The sequence below is a fragment of the Myotis davidii genome, unplaced genomic scaffold (assembly GCF_000327345.1).
Source record: "Myotis davidii unplaced genomic scaffold, ASM32734v1 scaffold273, whole genome shotgun sequence".
NCBI classification, from domain to species: domain Eukaryota; kingdom Metazoa; phylum Chordata; class Mammalia; order Chiroptera; family Vespertilionidae; genus Myotis; species Myotis davidii.
Window position 1 is genome coordinate 2549870 of NW_006286263.1, and position 25354 is coordinate 2575223.

At 36.6% G+C, this 25354-nt stretch overlaps 1 protein-coding gene across 1 annotated transcript in view; it reads left to right on the forward strand.

Moving 5' to 3' along the window:
* SEC23A (Sec23 homolog A, COPII coat complex component) overlaps positions 1–25354 on the forward strand; it is a 56409-nt gene that overhangs the window by 9286 nt on the left and 21769 nt on the right. Inside the window, exons 7-14 of the mRNA XM_006757738.2 lie at positions 9–35; positions 2022–2180; positions 5143–5258; positions 11169–11292; positions 12610–12690; positions 13705–13794; positions 16236–16342; positions 21448–21601. Of these exons, the coding sequence (XP_006757801.1) occupies positions 9–35; positions 2022–2180; positions 5143–5258; positions 11169–11292; positions 12610–12690; positions 13705–13794; positions 16236–16342; positions 21448–21601 (858 nt within the window). The remainder of the gene's footprint in view (positions 1–8; positions 36–2021; positions 2181–5142; positions 5259–11168; positions 11293–12609; positions 12691–13704; positions 13795–16235; positions 16343–21447; positions 21602–25354) is intronic.

The following is a 25354-nucleotide window of genomic DNA, read 5'->3' on the forward strand; positions in this document are numbered from 1 at the left end:
GGGTGGCACTCTCCATAGCTGTAGGACTACTTGAGGTAGTGACAATAGCTTCATTGTGGAATGTAAATGTGTTTGTGTGTGTATGGGATGATATGTACAAGATAATGTTGAGTGAAATAAATGAGGTCATAGTTGAGCGAGTATATGATTTTATTTAAAGTTTGATCTGCAATGTATCCTTTTGTGTATAAAGAGACTTCTGGAAGGATGGTCACTAAATGTTAACAGTGGTAGGATAAAGGCAATTTTACTTTTAAGTAGAGTTTGAAATTTTTACGCTACACAGATCTTAGAAAAGAGTTATTTTAAGATTTTTTTTAAAAATTGGAAATGCTATCAAATTTACAGAAAAGTTGCAAAGAATTTCCCCCTTGAATTATTTGAGATTAAGTTGCTGATAGGATGTTCCTGATCCATTGAATGCTTTGGTTGTGTTTCCTGTAAACTAGGATATTCTCCTATATAAATAACAACAGTACAGCTATTAAAATCAGAATATTAACAGTGATACATTACTACCATGTAATTCTCAGACCTCATTCAAGTTTTGCTGATTATCCCAGTAATTTCTTTCATTAAAAGGATTTCGTTCAGAGGCATACATTTAGTGGTTAAGTCTGTTTTGTGTCCTTCCATCTGGTACAGTTCCTTAGCTTTTCCTTGACTTTCATGACTTTGACACTTTGGAAGATTCAGACCAGTTATTCTATGAATGTCTGTCAACTTAGGTTTGTTTTGATGTATCCTCATAATTAGATTCAGATCTTACATATATCACAGAAGTAATGCTTTATTCTTGTTGCATTCTATCAGGTGGCCCATGATTTTTATTTGTCCCATCACTGATGATAATCACTTTGATCACTCATTAAGGTTGTATCTCCTAGGTTTGTCCACTATAAAATTATTTCCCCGTCTTTGTAATTAGTAAATATTAGATAGTGAGAAGCTTTGAAACCATGCAAATATTCCCTTACTCAACAACTTTCAATTTATTCATTTGTTTATTAATGTCACTATGGAGTCATGGTTTCCTATTTTATATAGTGAGTTATATTCTGTTACTATCATAATTCTTTTAACTTTCTACTTTGAGATAATTCTAAACATATGGAAAAGTTATGAGAAAGATTCAAAGATTAATTGAACTTTTATCAGATTCCTCAAATGGTAATATTTTATTACATTTGTTTTACCTTTCTCGATACTTATACATATGTCTCTCTCTGTATATGTCTATTTATATGTCACACACATGTAAATTTTAGAAAACTATTTGGAAGTCAGTTACAAACATGATGTCCCTTGTAAATACTTCAGTGTGTATATCTTAATTACAGAAATAATTTTTTTATAACTGCAGTTCAGTTAACAAAATCAGGAAATTAACATTGAAATAACATAATTTTTTAATTTATAAACTTAATTCAAATTTCACTAGTTACTCCAATAATACCCTTTATAGCAAAAGAAAATTCTGAGTCATGCATTACATACAGTTGATATGTCTCTTTAGTGTCCTTTATTCTGTAACAGTTCTTCAGTTTTTCTTGTGTTTCATGACATTGATATTTTTTAGGAGTATAGACTTATTCTTTAGAAAAAGTCTAAATTTGGGTTTATCTGAGCTTTCCTCATGAATAGATTTAGGTTATACCCTTTTCCAGGAATGTTACAGAACTGATTTGTGTTCTTAGTACAGCACATCAGGAGGCTCATAATGCTGATTTGTTTTACAACTGCTGATGGTAGTTAGCTTTGATCACTTGGTTAAGGTGGTTTCTGCCAGGTTTTATTTTAAAATTAGGAAGGCACTATTATTTAGAAGAAGATTTTAAAAGAAAAGTATTCAAACAAACATCTTGTTTTTAAATTTCATTTTAAATATTTGATTATTTTAATTTCTTGAAAAATGTATGGTAGCCTGTTTTCTAGAAAGAGTATATCACAGTTTATTATCAGAAATGTACATTCATATATTTTTCTTTAAACTCTTTTGATGAGTTACTTTTATCTGATAGTGTACTTTTCCCAACACTGGTGCCCGTATCATGATGTTCATTGGTGGTCCAGCCACTCAGGGGCCAGGAATGGTGGTCGGAGATGAATTGAAGACACCTATAAGATCATGGCATGATATTGAAAAAGACAATGCCAAATATGTTAAAAAGGGAACTAAGGTAATTTTGTTTTTTATTCTTTATGACTTATTAGAAAAATTTACTTGGTAAAAGAGGAAGAGTATGGGGGGAGTGGGGGATAAGGACACATAAGTAATACCTTAATAAAAAAAAACACTAAAAAAAAGAGGAAGAGTACAAATATTTTATGATAAATCTGATATTGTGAAATCTGATACTGTAACTACTGTTCAGAATTGGAGAAATAGTCTTTCTTTCTTGATAACATGTTATAATTATTCTAGTTTTAAATGTTTAAAAATTTAATAGTATGCACCACTAGGTACCTCTTTAAAGATTACTCCTGAGAGAAACTCTGTGTGTGAGGCTTTTTTTTGTTTTGAGAGAGAGAAACATCAATGTGAAAGCAAGTCATTTTTTTTTTTTTTAAAATATATTTTATTGATTTTTTTACAGAGATGAAGGGAGAGAGATAGAGAGTTAGAAACATCGATGAGAGAGAAACATCGATCAGCTGCCTCCTGCACATCTCCTACTGGGGATGTGCCTGCAACCCAGGTACATGCCCTTGACCGGAATTGAACCTGGGACCTTTCAGTCCGCAGGCTGACGCTCTATCCACTGAGCCAAACCGGTTTTGGCGAAAGCAAGTCATTGATAGGCTGCTTCCTGCGTGCCTCCTACCAGGGATCCAGCTCCTACCTGGACATGTGTCCTGACCAGGAATTGAACCGGCAACTTTTTGGTGCACAGGACGACACCGAATCGACTGAGCCACACATATGTGACTTTTATAATATTCATGTTAAGGAATGTCTCTCCAGGAAAAATTTCTTGCATTTTAAAATTTTTTATTTCCAAGAGGCTGTACTTTAGATATGTATACTTTTCATTGCTTGAACAGTCTATCATTTTTTTTGGGTTATTTTCTGTTCATGTAACTTCAGTTTTACTTGTAAATGTGCCAGTACTTTTTTCACTAATGTTGATTTTTGACTCCCTTGTATTGGTTTTGCTTGTTAATGTCCCCCTTTTATTATTATTAATTTATTTATTTTTGCTAATCCTCACCTAAGGATTTTTTTCCCCATTAATTTGTAGAGAGTGTGGAAGGGGGCAGGGAGGAAGAGAGAGAGAGAGAGAGATGAGAGAGAGAGAGAGAGAGAGAGAGAGAGAGAGAGAGAGAGAAACATTGATGTGAAAGAGACACATCAGTTGGTTGTCTCCTGATAGGGGCTGGGGATCAAACCTGCAACCCAGGTATGTGTCCTTAATCAGAATTGATCCCTTGACTCTTCTGTGCATGGGCTGACACTCTAACCACTTAGTAACTGGCCAGGGCTAATGTCCTTCCTTTAAAAAAAATTCTCTAGAGTTTGTAATTTTAATTTAAGTTGTACTATATTGTATCATATGTCCTTTTTGGTAGTCATTATTTATCATATATATTTTTTATTACGTTTTTATTGATTTTAGAGTTAGAGGAAGAGAGGGGATAGAAAGGTAGAAACATTGATGAGAGAGAAACCTCATCAATTGGCTGCCTTCTGCACACCCCACCCTCTCCCCCACTGGAGATTAAGCCCGAAACCCAGGCATGTGCCCTCACTGGGAATTGAACCAATGACCTCTTGGTTCATGGGTCGATGCTCAACCACTGACCCATACCGGCCAGGCTATTTATCATATAATTTTAAGTGTAACTAATAACAAATATTTTTTGTCACTATAAATGCTTTTTTCCCCTGCCATTTAATTTTCCTTTTGTGCTTGGAATTTTTCTTAGAACTTCAAAAAAAATGTTTTATGTTTGTTTATCTTACTGCTTTTTTATTGTCTATTTTGATGTTTTTGTTACTTGGCTTGTGGATTTAGCCAGGAAAAAGAGTTCTGTGCTGTTCTTCTACCATTTTTATGTATAAAGAGCAAATTGTTTGGTGTGCCTTTCTTTAACTTTAGCCTAATTTAGGAGTTTATAATAGTCCTCCCTTATTCGTGGTTTCACATTCTGCAGCTTCAGTTACTTATGTTCAGCTGCAGTCCGAAAATATTAAATGGAAAATTCCAGAATAAATAATTCATAACTTTTAAATTGCTCACTGTTCTGAATTATTCTGTTGGGACAGAATAATCCCTGAACATGAATAATCCCTTTTCCCAGATGGTAGATGTTACCTGCCCAGGAGTCACTTAGTAACCATTTCTGTCATGGTATCCTAGTTCTTGTGTTCAAATCTGTCACGATCCTAGTACTTGTGTTCAACTTTTACTTAATAATGACCTCAAAGCACAAGAGTAGTGATGATGGCAATTTGAATATGCCAAAGAGAAGCAATAAAATACTTCCTTTAATTGAAAAGGAATGTTTGTATGTATAGGAAAGAACATAGTACATATGAGATTCAGCACTATCCGTGGTTTCAGGCATCCACTGGAGGTCTTGGAACATGGATAAGTGGAGACCACTGTATTTAAATAGAATGGTTTTAAAAAATACATATGTTGTTATTGATAGTAGAGGGAGAGGTAGAATTAGGCAGGGAGGGAGGGAGGAAGGGAGTGAGTGTGTGTGTGTATGTGTGTGAGAGAGAAACATCCATGTGAGAGAAAAACATTGATCAGTTGCTTTCCGTACATACCCTGACCCGGGATGGAATTCCCAACCTGGGTATATGCCCTGACCGGGAATTGAGCCAGCAACCTTCTGCCCTGACTGGGAATTGAACAGGTGACCTTCTGGTGCATCGGACAGCATTCAACTGACTGAGTCAACTGGGGAGAATGGCTTTTAAAGAAGAATGTGAAAGTAGCATATTTATAGAAGTTATCATATTATTTTATAACACATTATAGAAAATTAAGTTATAACACATTGCATTAAAATTATTGTGGATTTTTCTTTTAGTATTTCTTAGGTTATTTTACTCTATTAATGGGGAAAAGAATTATAGGATGATTAGTTTATACATTAATGTTATGTGATTAAAAAAATCTTTTGTAGCATTTTGAAGCATTGGCTAATCGAGCTGCCACGACTGGTCACGTTATTGATATTTATGCATGCGCATTAGATCAGACAGGTCTCCTGGAGATGAAATGCTGTCCCAACCTTACTGGGTATGTATTTAAATTTTTATAATTTTTGTAGTTATAAACTAATAATGAGACTTTACAAATATAAACCAGCAATGACAGTTTATGAAAAAATTCAGTCATCATCTTCTTACTCCAGGGCAATAGATGTTAACAGTTTTTGATACTTCTTTTACTTAAAATTTTTTCTAAAATATACTTATAAAGGCACATTTTTAAAAATAATTCTTTATTTTTGAAAGTATTACATATGTGTGCCTCCCTTTTTAAAAAATGTATTTTTATTGATTTCAGGAAGGGAGGGAGGAGAGAGATAGAAACATCAATGATGAGGGAGAATCATTGGGTGCCTCCTACACGCCCCACACTGGGGATCAAGCCTGCAATCCAGGCATGTGCTCTGAAGGGGACTCAAACTGTGACCTGCTGATTCATAGGTTGTTGCTCAACCACTGAACTATGCTTAGATTTTTTTAAAAAATATATTTTATTGATTTTTTACAGAGAAGAAGGGAGAGGGATAGAGAGTTAGAAACATCGATGAGAGAGAAACATCGATTAGCTGCTGCCTGCACGCCCCCCACTGGGGATGTGCCCGCAACCAAGGTACATGCCCTTGACCGGAATCGAACCTGGGACCCTTGAGTCCACATGCTGACGCTCTATCCACTGAGCCAAACCGGTTCGGCTATACTTAGATTTTTTGAAATATAATTCACATACCATAAAATTACTCATTTAAGTATACAATTTAATGTTTTTTTTTGTGTGTGTGTGTTTTTACTATAGTTACACATTGAGCAACCATGACCATAATTTAATTCTAGAATACCTGCATTACCCCAGAAAGAAACTCTGTACCCATTAGCAGTCACTCCCCATTCTTCCTTTCTTTCCCTCTTCCTTCCCTTCTCAGCCTAGACCAGCCGTGGGCAAACTACGGCCCGCGGGCCGGATCCGGCCCGTTTGAAATGAATAAAACTAAAAAACAAAAAGACCGCACCCTTTTATGTAATGATGTTTACTTTGAATTTATATTAATTCACACAAACACTCCATCCATGCTTTTGTTCCGGCTCTCCGGTCCAGTTGAAGAACCCATTGTGGCCCCTGAGTCAAAAAGTTTGCCCACCCTTGGCCTAGACAATCACTGATTTTTCTGCCTCTTTGTATTTGCCTATTCTTGATCTTAGTGGGAAACCGTGTAATCTTTCACCATTCAGTATGATGTTAGCTATGGGTTTTTGTAAATGCTTGTATTAAGTGAAAACTTTCCCATCTAATCCTGTGTTGAAATTTGTTTTCAGGAAAGGGTGATGGATTTTATTAAATGCTTTTTCTACATCTATGGAGATGGTCACATGTTTTTTGTTTTTATTCTATTTATATGGTGTATTACAGTGGTTTTATTTTTTGTATATTAAACCAACCTTGCATTCCTAGGATAAATCTAAATTGTGAATAATTCTTTTTATGTATTGCCAGATTTGATTTGTTAAGTATGTTATTGAGGATTTTTGCATCTGTTTCCATAAGGGATCTATCTTGATTTGTAGTTTCTTTCTTATGATATCTTTGTTGTTGGTATCAGGGTAATACAGGCCTTATTGAATGAGTTAGGAAGTGTTTCTCTTCTGTTTGCAGGCAGCCATTACATGTTTTTGGGATAATTTAATTAGGTGTTAAAAACTCAAGCTTGTCAACTCATTTTTCAGGTTTATTTATTTAATGCATCCATCTAATAAATATTCATGAAAACATAATGTGTGTCGAACTGTTTAAGGTACTGCAGATACAGCAGTGAACCAGACAGGAAAATCTGCCCTCATGGAGCTTACCTTCTATTGCAGGACTGTTCAGCGTAATTTTTTATTGGACATATTCTCTGCATTGTTCCATTGAAATGTGGCAAGTGTGACTGAGGAACTGAGTTTTTTTGTTTTGTTTTTTTAAAAATATATTTTATTGATTTTTCACAGAGAGGAAGGGAGAGAGATAGTCAGAAACATCGATGAGAGAGAAACATCGATCAGCTGCCTCCTGCACATCTCCCACGGGAGATTGCCCGCAACCCAGGTACATGCCCTTGACTGGAATCGAACCCGGGACCCTTCAGTCCGCAGGCCGACGCTCTATCCACTGAGCCAAACCGGTTTCGGCGGAACTGAGTTTTTAATTTTAGTTAATCTACATTTTAATTTAATTAGTCACATGTGTGATGCACAGTTCTAGTAAGAGGAGATGAGACAAGTGAAGTAGATAGTATGTCAGATGGTGATAATTGTTAGGGAGAAAAATAACTCAGGAAATGAGGGTAGGGGTTTGCAGTTCTAAATAGGGAAGAAGGAATGACCTCAATGAAGGTGATGGTTTAGCAAAGACTTAAGGAAGTATGAAAGTGAGCCATGTGCATATATGAAGGAAGAGTGTTTTGAACATAGGGAATAGGAAGTGCAAAGTTGAAAACATACCTGGGGTGTTTGAGAAATAACAAGGGTAAGTGAGGGGGGTCAGATTGTGAGGGTCCTTGACTAATATTAGGACTTTGGATTTTACTTTGAGTTAGGAAGTCATTGGAGAGTTTTTAGCAGAGTGGTGTGATCTGACTTACTGTTTTAAAAGGGTCATCTGACTTCAGTTGCCTTCAGTAAGAGTCCAGCAGGTCCTCTGATAACATTTTGTTTCATTATAACTAGAAATGTGGTGCACAAAATTCGTGCATGGGTAGGGTCCCTATGCCTGGCCAGCAATCAGGGCCGATCGGGGCCTTCCTTCCCCTTGCTGCTGGCCGGGGCATTCCTTCCCCTGGCTGCTGGCTGCTGGCTGCTGGCCCGGGCCTTCCTTCTTCCAGCTGCCAGCTGCCAGCTGGGGCCTTCCTTGGTTCTGCGCTTCCCCCTGGTTGTCAGCGCACGTCATAGCGAGTGGTCAGACTCCTGGTCGGTCGAACTACCGAGGGGACAATTTGCCTATTAGCCTTTTATTATATAAAGATTGGTGAGGAAAAAAATTTGATTCCTGGCTGGGATCACTGTGGAGTTTGCATGTTCTCCCCATGTCTGCATGGTTTTTCTCCAGGGACTCCAGTGTCCTCCCATATCCCAAAGATGTTCAGTGAATTGGCATGACTAAATATCCCAGACTGAGTGAGTGAGTGAGTGAGTGAGTGAGTGAGTGTGTGTGTGTGTGTGTGTGTGTGAATGTATGCTGCAATGGGAGGGCTTCCTGCCTAGGGTGGTGTCTGCCTTATACTTGAGCTGCTATCATATGCTCCAGCCACTCTCGACCCTGAACTGGAATAAGTAGGTTGGAAAAAAATGATCTTCCTCGTTTTTATTAATCTTCCTTAAATGTATGCATAACTCACATTTATTTCCATGCTTAACATTATAAGTGTTTTGGGTTTTTATTTAGAAGTTTGATGATCTTTTTGTGATCAGGAATATGCCATAGGAACTTAACTTGTGTTTATATCAATTAGCCTGTGGTAAAATTGGTTTGTTATAGGTTATTTTGCTTATAATTTCAGTTTCCAAGGATGAGGTCTTACTGTATAGAAATACAGGAATAACAGGTGGTAGCATGACAGGTGGTGAGAAGTGGTTGGATTTTGAATATATTTAGAAGGTAGAGGATTTGCTGATAAATTGCATCTGGGGCTTGAGAAAACCAAAGGAGTTTACTGGAAGGATTGGGTTGCCCTTTATTGAAATGGATAAGACTGTGGAAGGAAGAATATCTGGGGAAAAGTTTGGTGGTTCATTTTTGAACATGTTTGGTTTAAGTTTCCAGTAGACATACATGAGGGAGATGAGATGTCCAGTAGGCACTAAGATATAATGTACAACCTAGAATGCAGGAGATAGGTTTGGGCCGGAAGTTTGAATATGGGAGTTGTCAGAATATTAGTGATTTTTTTTAAACTATAAAAATGGTTGAGATTGTAAAATTGTGAAATACAATACTGTAAAGGTCATGGTAACCTTCCTAAGGGTAGTGAAAATTGACTTAGAGTGAATTAGAAAAAGAACAGGCAGAGGGGATTGGAGGCAGCTGTTATAGACCAGAACTTCCCAAACTTTCATGTGCACAGATCAGCTGGGTACCTTGTTAAAATATAGATTCTGGGGTTAGTATGCCTAGTCTTGAAATTCTACTTTTCAAGCAAGATCCTTGGTGATGCCAATGTTGCTTGAGCAAGAGCCACAGTGAGTAGTAAGGGTATAGAGAGGTTTGCTGTTAAAGGAAGCAGATAAGTGGGGCCGTGTAAATTGTCATTAATCTAGAATGCATTATCAAGTTTAGTGATAATACAGATAGTCATAGATTGACGTTTGTAAAACTAGAAAATTTGAAATAATCTATATACAAACTATGTACAAACTTTTAAAATTAATATGTTAAGTTGTCAAGACTTCTAGGTCAAGGTCAGTGTCAAAATTCAACTATATTTTTATACTAGAGGCCTGATGCACAAAATTCTTGCAAGAGTAGGCCTTCCTTCCCCCAGCTGCCGGCACCGGCTTTCCTCTGACACCAAGGACCTGGGCTTCCCTTTGGCCGCCAGCAGGCACCCAGGACCTGGGCTTCCCTTGCAGCCTCGGTTTCGTCCAGAAGGTCGTCTGGAAGGACATCCGAAGGATGTCTGGTCTAATTAGCATATTATGCTTTTATTCTTACAGATACCAGTAACATAAGGAAAATAAAATTTAAAAAGATGCAATCTATACTGGTATCAGAGCATAAATCAAGACTTTAACATTATCAAAAGTAAAATTACTATTAATTATAGCACATCAGTTTTATTTTCACCTATTTAATTTTTTGTTTAAAACTACTTAGTGTCTTTAAAATAGCAAATATATGTGAATATTTGTGTGCATCTGTGTATGTCAGTGTTTGTATCCCCCTTTTTATATAAATAGAAAATCTACACATCTTCCCCCACTTTTCACTTATATATTAGAAATTGTCCTATAGCAGTGCATAACTCCATTGTGTGGATGTGCCATATTTTATTCAACTGGTCTCTTAATAAATGGAAATCTGGATTGTTTCCAATATTCTATTATTACAAAAAGTGCTTCAGTGAATAGCCTTACGTGTATACTTTGCTTTTTTATTTTTTATTTTTGCCAGAATATTTGTGGGATAGATTTCTAATAATGGGGTGGCTGGATTAAAGAGAAACTACATATCACATGTAATTTTGTTCAATATTGTCAGGTTCTTCTGTATTGCACACTTTTTATTCCATCAGCAATGTATGAGAGTGCTGGTTTTTCCACAGCATTTTCAACAGAATACATTGTCAAACTGTGACTTTTTTCTGATTAGAGAAGAATCTTGGAATGGTTTTTGACAGTTATTGTTTCTTAAAACTATAAAAAGTTAGGATCAACAGTACATTAGTACATAAAATGAAAATGGTTCCTCAATGTCCTTCTACTCTCATTCACCGGGTGTAACACAAACTTTGATATGACACACAGACAATTTTGCATATATAGACGTACACACATATATACTTGTTTATTATTAAGAATGAGAATGCAGACTGTAAATAGTCAGGTATCTTAACCAATATGGAGAATAGAGTGGGTTGGGTGGGAGGGACACATTTGTTTCTGTGTACTCTTTTGCATGTTTTGAATTTTATTATGTGTGGATGTGTTGCTTCTTTAAAAAAGAGTTTTTAAATATTACTGAGGACACATGCAAATGTTAGGGGTATTCAGTTACCCTCAGGATTTAGATTATTTGTGCAGTGGGTACATTCTCAAATGTTTGAGTTTTAAAAATTAATGGTAATGTAGCACATTTTAGGAAGTATTTTAAAATTTGTTAGTAGTACTAAGAGGTAATTTATATTTTTGGTTTTAACACATGTTTAGACACCTGTGTCACCTACGTTGTTTTTTGTTTTTTTCCATGCAGAGGATACATGGTAATGGGCGACTCTTTCAATACTTCCTTATTCAAGCAAACTTTTCAAAGAGTTTTCACCAAAGATATGCATGGGCAGTTTAAAATGGGTTTTGGTGGTACATTAGAAATAAAGGTAAGAAGCAAAACTTGACACGTGTGGTATGTTATCAAGATAAATTTGTAGGCTTGATCATAATTTTACCTTTAATCACGTACAACATATGATTTAAAAATAGTGGTTATATTATATTGAAACCCAGTGTTAGAGATTTTGTTTATTAGAAAGATGTGTCATTATGAAATGTACAATGAAATTTTACTTGAGCATTTCTGCATAATTGCTAAAAAAGAAGATATATAGGTAAAATTTGCTTTAACTTTATTTTTTCTTTATGTAGGGTTTAACTTGTTTAGTGCATTTGATCTTTTTTAGGGCTGAATTTGCTTATGCTAGTGCTAGATTTTTTAAAATTGCAGTAATTGGTATCTAAGAGAAACCTGCTCTGTTCTACTTGAATAATCAGTAATTGGTTTTTAGTTGATAGGTTGTTGATATTTTCTATCATTCATTTCAAATTTTAATAATGCAAAGGCTTAGTGTTAGTAACAAGTGCATGGAAAGCACATTGATACTGAATTTGCATTAAATATTTCTTGCTATTTTATTGAATGCTTGCTAACTGTCCAGCATTAAGCTAAGAAATTATAGAGATCATAAGGGATATCTAAAGCACAGGTCTTCTTATAAAGAAATTTAGTTTTGATAGAAAGACAAGTTTAATAAAGAATAGATTGAAATAATAGTAGATTATGAAAGTGCTATAAAGGTTTAGGAATGAAAGGTGAATGTATCCGGGATACAATTTATCCTAGAAAATAAACAATTTTATCGTGACTTACACTGGGTTTTGAAAATGGCAGAATTTAAGTTGGTTGAAGAGAATGCATTTTAGTCAGGAGCCCAGTGTGAGGAGAGACATAGAGATGAGAATCAGCACAGTGTGTTTGGGGAAACTGCGCAGTGAGAATGGATGGTTTGTATTGGAATGTAAGGTACATTAATGTAAAGTAGTTTAATTCTGTGTGTTGGTTGCAGTTTGCAGATGCACGTGTAGGCTGAAGCAGCTATTGTAGGTTAAGGAAAAATAGAAGCTGGTGTCCATGGTTTTGAGTTAGAACATATTTTGGGTATGGTATGATATTTACTTGAGGGTGAGTTACCAAATGGAGACCTCCTCTGGGCAACTGAAATAGAGGATTAATGTTAGGTCAAGGCTAGATTTTAAATTTGGAAGTTAACATAGAAGTATTCATTGATTAATTATTTTAACATTAGTATATTTTCATTGAACTTTAAATGTGGAAGAAAATCTTTATTCTTATATACTTACAGTTGAATGTTTGAGCTTATCTTTGAGCACACCAAACTGTACCATGTTCTTATTTGCAGACCTCAAGGGAAATAAAAGTTTCAGGAGCTATTGGACCCTGTGTGTCTCTCAATTCTAAAGGACCCTGTGTGTCTGAAAATGTAAGTCACCTTTATTCTAAAAGTAAAATACAGTTTAATTCTCAGGACATAACCAACAGAGACCTGGGTGGCAGCCTATAGCATTGCTTTATAAAAATATTGTGTGGACTCAGTTTTTTAGTAGAATGTGGCTCAGCTTCTATCGGTATACCTCTGTTTGTAATTGCTCTGTCTGAATAACCCTTTTCCCACACACTCCTAAATTAAAACTTTTGTACTGTCACCAGTCTTCTATTTTTTATGCCTAAAGTGTGCCTAAAAACAACAACTATGATTTAGAAATTTGGAGACTTCTGAAAATCAAAATTAATTCTGAATTTTTTTTGTTAGTAGAATCTACAACAAAGTAAACAAATTAGACTTACGTTTCAAATCCATCCTTATTATTCCATTTAGTGGATGTATAATGCACTTAAAAATGGTAGAATTATGTACTGTTATTATAGAGAGGATTATGGGATAAATAACACAAAGTGGGTAAACATCTTTAAAATGACTGAGTTGAAAATTAATTTTAACTAGTTTACATGGTGAAGATAAATTTCTTAAAAATTTTTCTTGGGAATAAGACTGCTTAGCAGTTCTGATCCAGAGAACTTGTATTCTTTTTTTTTGAGAAACTGTATTCTTATGTGCATATATTATGTGTTAAATCAATATTTCTTTACACACATCAAATAGTTCAGTAAAAGGATCTTAGTTGTAATTACTTCATTAAATGGTATATACTTTTTTAAAGTCTTCAATAAGGAGAACTTATCAACACTTTTGTATTTACTTAGCAAAAATGTGAATTACTTTATAATTTTATTGTGTAAAAATTGCTTAATTTGATGTTATATTTCATATGATTGAATATTTTTAAGGTTTTAATATTCAATGAATTTGTTAGAAACCTGAAAGGGATGTTTTCTTACTGGAGGTTTTATTCCCCTTCTTTTCACCTTGGTATATATTATAGTAATAAATTATGTTGTCTAATTTTCAAACATATTATATATTTTATTTCTACAGGAGATAGGAACAGGTGGCACTTGTCAATGGAAGATATGTGGACTTAGTCCCACTACAACCTTAGCCATATATTTTGAGGTTGTCAATCAGGTATGACTTTTTATATTTGAATATTGAAACCTATATTTAAACAAGTACTTAATTTAGGCCATGACTTTTTCGTATTTTTTCTTCCAATAATAAATATAACCCAAAGCTTGTTTTATTTTGGAGTTTTTGTTATTTTCTGTTTTTCAAAGCTAAACTCCTTGTGAGAGGACATACTATAATAGAAAGAGATGTCAGGGAAACTGGCAAATGTCCAACCTTGTCTCTTTTTTTTTTTTCAGAGTTTAGGACTTTTAATTTGTCCCATAGCTGCTGAAGCAAAATTATGATAAAACATTCTGCTTTCCTTTATATCCCAACACACACACAAAAAAAACTATTTGTAGGAAAAAAATGGTTTTGTACACGGGAAGAAACAATATAAATTCATCTCTGCCTCCACGGAAGCCTCCTCGACCTCCAAAACCTCCCTGGCCTCTGCCACCAAATCCACCTCTGCCTCCACCACGACCCCCGAAGCCACCTTCATCCTTAGGCTTGGCCCAGTCCAAAGTAACTTTGTTTCTATCAATTTCACCATCTTCCATGGTCTCCTTAGCGGCTTTGGCACCTTCCTCACTGTTGAAGTCTCCAAAACCAAACCCTTTGGAAGAGCCCGTCTCCCTGTCAGTGACTATCCTTGCCTGGACAGAGCCATCAAATGACTCCTTCAATGTCTCTTCCGTAGTCTCCTCAGACAGACCTTTGACAAATAGAGTTTTGGATGGCTGGCTTCTTGCATTAGGCAATCCTCTGGGTCCTTGCAATTCCAGCCTGATTGCTCTGTCCTCAATTTCTCTTTTATTACAGTAATTTAAAGCTTCTTTAGCATCTTCAAATGAAGCAAATTCTATGAATGCATACCCTTTAGATTTGCCATTTTGGTTCTGGGGCACTTTGATAAAAGCTGCCTTTTCAAATACTTCCTGAAGAGTTTTCTTCTGTTGCACTGTAGGAAAGGTTGCTTAAAACCAGAGTTTTTGATTCACCACTCCAAGTGCTGTTCTTTCCACCTCTATGGTCTTGATTTTGACCTTTCTCTCCAGTATAGTACAGAGAAATGGATCGCCCATCTATTTTCTGTCCCTTGCTTTTCTTCCAAGGTTTTCTCTGCATCAGCTTCTGTCTTAAATTCAATATAAGCAATCCCTTTACTTTTTCCATCCTTGCTGACTAATCTGTGTCTTTGTTTTTAAATATAAAATGGAAGCAAAAGTAAAATCTTAAATTTTGTTCTAGTTATGCAGTTTTGTAATTTGATATCAAGCTCCTAATTGTGACAAGGTACATATATGTAATGATATATGAGTCCGACAAGAAAGTTTTCCCCCCATAATATATTTTTTAAAATATGGAATTCTTAACAAATTTGTGTGTCATTATTGCACTGGGGCCATGGTAATGTTCTGTGTATTATTCCGTTTTAGTCTGTGTGCTGCTGAAGCGAGCACAAAAAAGTTTAATATGTCAAAACACATAGAAAAAAATTACTAGGTAAAGATTCCAATATTACCGACTGGCGTGGCTCAGTGGTTGAGCATCAACTATGAACCAGGGCACATGCCCGAGTTGCGGGCTCCATTCCCTCGTAGAGGGTGTACAGGAGGCAGCCAATCTATAATTCTCTTTCATCGTTGCTGTTTCTATCTCTCCCTCTTCCTTCCTCTCTCTCTAAAAATCAATAAAGTAAAAATTTAAAAAAGATTCCAATATTTGGAAAGATTTTTTTTTGCTACAGAATGAAGTTATATTAAAGAATGATTTTTAATGTATAAATTATGATTTATATGCCACTAGTTATTAGGCATAAAATGAACCACAGACTATTAAGAATCAGCCTTTCTAACAGTTAAAGTTTGAGAAAAAGATAATGGCTGTTATTGACCAAAACAAACAAACAAAATCAAAGCAAGAATATCTATTGTCAAAGGGCATGAAGAAAGTATTTCTTTTAACTACTTGCTATTTCTTTCTGAGGATCATTACTATAATCATTACTCTCTTTTCATTAATAGTTTTCTGTTGGTCATCTGTTCATCATGTGATTATCTTCCTAAAAGTTCTGTTTTCATTTTACATACATAGGGGAGTATGACTTAGTTTAGTTTCTCTTTCCAATTACTATTAGGCAAAATTGCCTCTCCTTTCCTTATCCATTAATTTCTTTACACTTCTTCCTTAATTTCTTCTTTCATATCCTTCTGAATTATGTATTACATGAAATTGATATCCTTGGACTCACTCCTATCCTTCATCATTTTTCCCCTTTGCCAAATCCAATTCTCTTTTATGTGACATATCGCAACTGTTTAGTATGTACTGTAAAAAACACCCTTCTAATTGATATAAGAATTAATTTTATTAGTGCTCAGATATACAGCCAATGACTATATGACAACAACATAATAGATTTTGCTTGTTTTTACTTCTTTACTTTTAAACAGCATAATGCGCCAATTCCTCAAGGAGGGCGTGGTGCAATTCAGTTTGTGACTCAGTATCAGCATTCAAGTGGGCAGAGACGCATTCGAGTGACCACCATTGCAAGGAAGTAAGTTGTATTTATTAGAGATTTAATTTACATATCAACACTATTCTGGATCGTGCTCCCATAGTGGGTTCCTATTTTGAGTGATATCCATGACTGGAAAATGAACATTTATGATTAATAGCATTTTATTTCTTTCTAGCCCAGCTTATTTGCTAAAATATTCATTGTTAAGAATTATAAAGCAATTTAAAAATCTATTTCTAGGACACATTTTACAAAATATTCTTTTATTTATCTTATTCCCCTGAGCGAGGAGAAAAGCTAATATTATCCTGTTATAAACAATAATAATATATATGATGTATTATATACCTGTATAATAACTGCAACCCCTCCCCCCCACCGGTCCCGCCCGTGATCACCCCTTCCTCCAATAGGGGGCAGGGCTGGTGGCCAACTGCCTGCAGCCCCTCCCCCTGTCAGCTCCGCCCCTGATGGGCCCCAACCACCCCAATTGGCCTGCTGTCCTTCCCTCCAACTGGCTGTGCCCATGATTGCAGCACCCTACCCCCAAAAGGGGCGGGACCAGCAGCCAACCTCCAGCCCCTCCCCCCACCTGGCCCGACCCCAGGTCTGCCGCCACCCCGATAAGGGGCAGGACTGCTGGCCAACTGCCTGCAACCCCTTCCCCCAGCCAGCTCTGTCCCCGATTGTCATCCCACACCAATGTGGGTGGGGCTGGCTGACCAACCTCCCACGGCCCCTCCTCCAGCCCTTGACCCCCGATCACCCCACCCCCACCCCATTTGGGGGCACGGCCGGCCTGCCCATCACCCACAGCCCTCTCCCTATAGCTGGCCCTGCCCCCAATTACCACCTCCAATCGGGGGAAGGGCCCACTGGCCAATCGCCTGTGGCCCCACGCCCCAGCCAACCCGGCCCTGATTGGGCTGATCAGAGCAGTCTGGCTGGCCAACCTACCACTGTCTCCTCCTCCCGACAGGCCCAGCCCTGATCTGCCCCGATTGGGTCCTGGCTGGCCGGACTCCACCTGTGCATGAATTCAGGCACTGGGTCTCTAGTATTAAAATAAAAAGCTTCTGCACTGCAAAAGAAGCCATGAACAACGTAACAAGAGCCCACTGTATGGGAGAACATATTTGCCAATGATACATTTGATAAGGGTTTAATCTCCAAAATATAAAGGGAACTCATACAACTTAACAAAACAAAGACAAACAATACAATTTAAAAATGGGCAAAGGGCCTAAATAGACACTTATCCAAAGTGGACATACAGAAAGCTAAGAGACAAAATCAGCCTAAGTGCCCATCAACAGATGAGTGGATAAAAATACTATGGTATATTTACCCAATGGAATACCAGGTGGCAATAAAAAAGGAAGAACTCTTACCATTTGCAACAGCATGGATGGACCTGGAGAGTATTATGCTAAGTGAAATAAACCAGTTAGAGAAAGAGAAGTATCACATGATCTCACTCATGTGGAATCTAATGAACCAAATAAACTGATGAACAAAAATAGACCCAGAGACATAGAAGCCTGAATAGGCTGTCAAACTCAGAGGGAAAGCAGGGGAGAGTGGATGGGAAGAGATCAATCAATGAACTTGTATGCATATATGCATAACTCGTGGACACAGACAATGGGATGGTGATGACCTGGCTGGGATGGATAGGAGTAGGCTGGAAGAGGTTAGTGGGAGAAAAAGGGGGACCTATATAAATCTTTCAACAATAAAGATTAAAAAATATATAATAATAAAGTCATGCCTATATATAAAAAACAACAACAATCTAACTTTACACTTAAAGGAACTAGAAAAAGAACATACAAAGCCCAAAGTGAGTAGAAGAAAGGAAATAATAAAGTTCAGAGTAGAAATAAGTGAAATAAAGTCTAAAAAGCAGTGAAACAATCAATGAAACCAAGAGCTTTTTCTTTGAAAAGATAAACAAGATTGAGAAACCTTTAACCAGACTCATCAAGAAAAGAGAGGCTCAAATAAATAAAATCAGGAATGAAAGAGGAGAAGTAACAATTGACACTAAAGAAACTCAAAGGACTGTAAGAAAATATTACGAACAACTATATACAAACAAAATTGGACAACGTGTGTGAAATGGGTAAATTCCTGGAAACACAGTCTTCCGAAACTGAATCTGGAAGAATCAGATAATCTGAATAGATGGAGCATAACTAGTGAAATTGAAGCAGTAATAAAATTTAACAAACAAAAATCCTGGACCTGATGGCTTCAAAGGTAAATTTTACCAACTATTCAAAGAACTAACCCATCCTTCTCAAACTATTCCAAAAAATTCAAGAAGAGGAATCACAGCCAAGGTCTTTTTATGAGGTCAGCATTATGCTAATTACAAAATCAGATATAGACATTACAAAGAAAAAATTATTGGCCAGTATCCCTGATGAAAATAGATGCTAAAATCCTCAAAAAAATTAGTAAACCAGATCCAGCAATACATTAAAAAGATCATGTGGTATGCACCATGCTCACGTGGGATTTATTCCAGGTATGCAAGGTTGGTACAGTATCCACAAATCAATAAACTTGATACACCACATAAACAGAATGAAGGATGATCATATCAATAGATGCAGAAAAGGCATTTTATAAAATCTAGCACCCATTTATGATATAAACTCTCAGCGAAGTAGGAAAAGAGGGAACATACCTCATCATAGTAAAGACTATACACAAACCCACAGCCAACATCATACTCAGTGGGTAAAAACTACAAGCGTTTGCCTTAAGATCCAGAAGAAGACAGGGATGTCTACTTTCACCAATCTTATTCAACACTAGAGGCCCAGTGCACGAGATTCATGCACTGGGTGGTGGTGGGGGGTTCCCTTAGCCTAGCCTGTGCCCTCTTGCAGTCCGGGGCTCTTGCAGTCCAGGACCCCTCGCTCTTGCATTGAGCATCTGCTCCCTGGTGGTCAGTGCATATCATAGCGACTGCTCATTCTGCTGTTTGGTCAATTTGCATATTACACTTTTATTATATAAGATAGTACTGGAAGTCCTAGCCACAGCAGTCACACAGAAATAAAAGGCATCCACATTGAAAAGGTAGAAAACTCATTATTTGGAGATGACATGATACTGTATAAAGAAAGCCCTAAAGATTCCACTGAAAAACTACTAAAACTGCTAAATAACTTTAGTAAAGTAGCAGGATGCAAAATAAATATCCGGAAATTAATTGCATTTATATACACCAAAGGGAAACTAAGAAAATAAAACCTATTTATAAGTGCATTTAAAAAAAAAATTCCCTAGGAATAAATTTAACCAAGGATGTAAAAGACCTGTCCTTGGAAATTAAGACACAGAACAAAGAAATTGAATAATATAGAAATAAGTTGAAACATATAACATGTTTATGGATAGGAAGAATTAACATCATTAAAATGCCCATACTACCCAAAGCAATCTATAGATTCAACACAATTCATATCAATATATCAATAGCATATTTCACAGAACTGGAACAAATATTCCAAAAATTTGGACCAAGAATAGTCACAGCAATCTTGAGAAAAAAACAAACAAAAAAAAACAAAGTTGGAGGAATCATGCCACATAACATCAAACTATATTACAAGGCCGTAGTTATCAAAACAGCTTGATACTGGCATTAAAACAGATGTATAAATCAGTGGAACGGAATAGAGAGCCCAGAAATAAATTGCCTTTATGGTCAATTAATATTTGACAAAGTAGGAAAGAACATATAATGGAGTAACTGTAGTCTCAATAAATGGTGTTTGGAAAATTGGATATAAACATGCAAAAACATGAAACTAGACCATCTTCTCACACCATACACTCAAAATGGATTAAAGTCTTAAATGTTAGACTCAAAACCATAAAAATCCTAGAAAAAAAACATTGGCAGTAAAATCTTGGACATTTCTCATTGTGATATATATATATTTTTTTGATGTAGCACTACCAGCAAGGGAAACAGGAAAAAAGTAAATAAATTTGACTAGATCAAACTAAAAAGTTTGCACAGCAAAGGAAATCATCAACGAAATGAAAAAACACCCCACTGACTGGGAGATCATATTCACCAATGATACATCTGATAAGGGTCCATAGCCAAAATTTATAACAACTAATAGAACTCAACGCCAAAAAAAACACACTGAAAATCCAGTAACAAATGGATAAAGGACCTGAATAGACACTTTTCCAAAGAGCACGTACAGGCCAATAGACAAATGAAAAGATGCTCCATGTTACTAATTATCAGATAAATGCAAATTAAAGTACAATGAGATATCACCTCACAACTGTCAGAATGGCTGTCATCAATAAATCAATAAACAACAACTGTTGGTGAGGATGTGAGACCCCTTGTGCACATTTGGTAGGAATGCAGATTGGTGCAGCTATTGTAGAAAGCAGTAAGGAGTTACCTCAAAAAATTAAAAATGAAACTAATTGCCTTATGATCCAGCAATTCCACTTCTGGGACTATATCTGAAGACTCCTGAAACACAGATTCAAAAGAATATATATGCACTACTATATTTATTGCAGCATTATTTACAATGGCCAAGATTTAGAAGCAGCCCAAGTTCCCATCAGTAGGTGAGTGGGTAAAAAAGCAGTGGTACATCTACACAATGGAATACTAGTTGGCTGTAAAAAAGAAGGAAATTTTCCCTTTTGCAACAGCATGGATGGACCTGGATAATATTATGCTAAGTGAAATAAGCCAGTCAGAGAAAGACAAATACCATATGATTTCTTTTATATGTGGAATCTAATGAACAAAATAAACTGACAAAGAAAATAGAAACAGACCCATAGATACAGAGAACATACAGAGGGGAGGGGGTTCAGGTGCTGGGTGAAAAAGGTGAAGGGATGAAACAAAAACACACACCTCGTAGCCTGGCTGGTGGCTAAGTTGGTTGAGCGTCCTCCCAGACACCAAAAGGTGGTGGGTTTGATTCTTGGTCAGGGGACATCTAGATAATATTGGAATTTTAAAATATCGGAGTAATTTTATGTACCTTTTAAATTTAAATATGTGTGATAGCCCAACTACGATATTGTGAATATAATAATTTAGCAGCATTTCTGTGCTTTCTTCTTGTCTTTAGCTGGGCAGATGCTCAAACTCAAATCCAGAGCATTGCCGCATCTTTTGACCAGGAGGCTGCTGCCATTCTTATGGCCAGGCTGGCAATATATAGAGCAGAAACAGAGGAAGGACCAGATGTGCTTAGATGGCTAGACAGACAGCTCATTCGGCTGGTACGTAGTGAACATCATGCTTTTCTAAATCTGTATGTCTTTATCTGTAGTAAATATTTATTGCGGATAATCTTTTTTAAAGTTTTTAACAGTGTAACTAAAAGGCTGTATGAGGGTCTCCTGTTCAAGTTGCTGTAAAAGGCATATTAATGAACAGTAGAATTCACTTACCTCTTCCAATAACTAAAATGCCTTTCTTCCTTAAAATGAAAGTTATAATTATGGAACATCTTATTTCTGTTTTGGTTGATACCACATTATTTTAAGACATAATACTAATTTACTATAACTGTTTTTACTGCTTTTTTGCATATTTTTCTTCATTGCTATGGTTTTAGTTTTCTATTTTCATTTTAATGGAAATCTTTAAGAGAACTTAATTGGTATATAAAAAGTATACATTATATAACTAATTATAGAAAAATATAAGTGTCTTGATTATCTTGATCTAGATCACCAAAGTATGTGTTAGTAAAGTTATTGATAATGATGGGTTTTTAAAATGTCAGGAACTTATTGCTTACATTATGACCTAGAGTTTAAGTTCTTTTCCTAATGTTCCATGGTTACTCAACAGACTTTGGCTTATTATTTCCTTCTCAAACACCCTGGTGAGAACTCTCTGCTAAGCTATCTGATTTCTGTTTGTAAGGAGGCTTTTGTGCTCTTTGTCTCAGCTTTTCATGTAGTTTAAAAAACATTCTTGAGTGAACTAATCTTGGTTTAATAAAGTTAGCCATTTTTGTGGCATCATTTGGAACTTTTCCCCCATTTCATTTCAAAGTGTTTGTATACTAGTACCTTTGTGTGAAGAAGGCAGTATTATGACAACATCAGCATGTCTTTTTTTTTCCTAGTTGGATATATTTTATTTTTATTTGGAAAGCAAAGGCTTTTCCCAGAACTCTAGCAGAGACTTCTACTTACACCTCATTAGCTATGACTATTTCACATGATCACAAGGATTCTATAGGGAAAAAAAGGCTTTATGTGGATTTGATATTTATAGTTGGTACTAGGACATGCCATGAAATATAAGTCATTTGAAACCTTTATTAGCACAATAATTCTTTCTTTTGAAAATCTTTAAATATACATATTTAAAGTGCATAATTTGATAAGTTCTGATACATATCTGTATGTACTCATGAAAACATCACCACAGTCAAGATAATAAACATAGCTATCATAACCCAAAGTTTCTCCTGTCCCTACATAATCCCTCTCCCTTTGTACTTAACCCTTTGAGTGCCAACCAATATCCTAGGAACTATGCTAAAATTGCCAAGGCATTTTTGCTGATTTTACAGCAGTTTAGGAAAAAAATTATGAAAATTAGTTAGATAGATGCCAGTGGTCAATTTTAGAAATACAAACATTTGGCATCATAAGTAAACATTCTGCATTTAGGTGCCATCTGTCAATAAAGAGTGAACTACTAACATCTAATAGTGACACTCCAGGAGGAGTGCTATAGCGCTCTCGGACTTTTGGCGAAAGACAAGAGGAGTGCGATTGCGCTCCCTGGCACTCAAAGGCTTAAAAATAGCATGTCCTTTTTTTTTTTAACAAGAGACAAAACCTCTCATAGATCATACACCATCAGTACAAAAGCCAACACAATTCTTCCAAGACAGACCTTTTGTTTCAGATAGGAAGATAAAACATTCAGTTTATTTTTACCTTTGCTTATTTATGGCAGCAGTAAAGTTTTCTTGAATTTGACTATTATTTAGTTATTTGACATGAAATTGGTGAAACCTGTTGATTCTTTGACCTGAATAGAGAAGCTGTTATTTTTCAGCTAATTACACACACCTCTCAGCGTCATGTATCGTGTTATCAGTGTGTTTATTATATTGTTTTAACATTATGTTGTTTCAGTTTCTCAGATTGCATCTTGTCCCAGCATTTTACTTATGGTAGTTTTACTTGTCAGCATTATTAGATTCTCACCAACTGTTTGACTTTTCCTTGTCTGGGTAATAAGCTATGCTCTGAAATAGTTTGTTTCCTGAGCCTTTTGACTGAATGTTACTTTAGCAAACACTTGATTGATTTGAGGTTCTAAAAGTTGTTTAAGCAATCAGCACCTTTATTTGTCAAATGACTGTGATTCATAGTAAAGTGCTTTTTCCCTTTTGCTGGAGCTATTACTGCCTTTGTAGGTTATAAGCTATGACATAAAATTGAATAGTACAACTTGGGCTATCAGTTTATGCAAAAACCCACTGAGAAGCAGTTTTCATTGTGAAGATGGACTTTTTTTGTGTCTCTTCTTGCATAAGTTAGTGAAATGACTCAGAAAGATTATAATTCTTCAGAATTCTCTGTAGGATTATGTCTGGAATCTTTCTCTACTGTCTCACATCTCAGGTTCAAAAATTGCCATATTAGCCTTGGTGGGTGTGGCTCCGTTGGTTGGGTGTCATCTGGTGCACTGAAAGGTTGTTGCTTCAGTTCCCAGTCAGGGCACATGCCTGGGTTGCTGGCTCAATCCCCAGTATGGGGTGTGCAGGAGGTGGCCCATGGATGTCCACTTTTACTTGGATATTTCTCTCTCTCCCTCTTCCTTCCTCTCTCTCTAAAAGTCAATTTAAAAAATTACTCTGTGCCCAGCCAGTGTGGCTCAGTAGTTGAGCATCAACCTATGAACCAGGAGGTCATGGTTCAGTTTCCAGTCAGGGCATATGCCCGAGTTGTGTGCTCGATTCCCAGTATGGGGTGTTTAGGAGGCAGCCGATCAGTGGTTCTCTCTCATCATTGATGTCTATCTCTCTGTTTCTCTCCCTTCCTCTCTGAAATCAATAAAATATATATTAAAAAGTTGCCCTATTATTTGACATGCTTGTAAAACACAAACACTAATCTATACTAATAAAAGGGTAATATGCTAATTAGACCGGGTATCTTCCGGATGTCCTTCTGGACAAAGCCCTGGTGGCAGGGGCTGAGGCAGAGGTGGTTAGGGGTAATCAGGCTGGCAGGGAAGAGCAGTTAGGGGCAATCAGGCCTGCAGGGGAGGGCAGTTAGGGGGCGATCAGGCCAGCAGGCAGGCGAGCATTTAGAAGCCAGCGGTCCCGGAGTCGGACATCCTCCGAGGGATTCCTGGATTGGAGAGGGTGCAGATCAGGATGAGGGACCCCCCGTCATCCCCCTCACCCCCCATACACAAATTTCATGCACCAGGGCACCAGTAAAATATAAAACAGAACAGCCTTGTAAATAACTAAATGTGTCAGTTGCAAAAAACACAAAATTACAAAACCTTGACTATATAATTCACTTCTAATCTACACATTCTGCAGTTTGTATCAGTCACAACAGCAGCAAGGCTGTTGTGACTAGAGGACAGGTGAGTCATGGCACAATGAAAAATGTACCCAGACCTTCTGTCACAACAGTATAACTTGTCTGTTCTCATAACTCAGTTGGCAGCTGTGTGTAAGAGGAAATTGGTGGAGGGAATTTGAGAGGGAGAGGCTGATGTCAGACTGCTCCTCTGCTTTCTGTGCAAACAACAGTTATCTGTTGTCTCCCTGTGTCAAATACTGAGAAAGGAGTTATCCAGATGAACATAGTCTTACTGCATACTGCCACATGGGAATGAAATATCTATACTAATAAAAGGGTAATATGCTAATTAGACTGGATAGACCAGACATCATTCCGGATGTCCTTCCTGACAAAGCCGGGGCCCGGGTGGTGCCGCCCTGGGTCCCGGGTTCCTGCCCAGGCGAAGCTGCCCGGGGT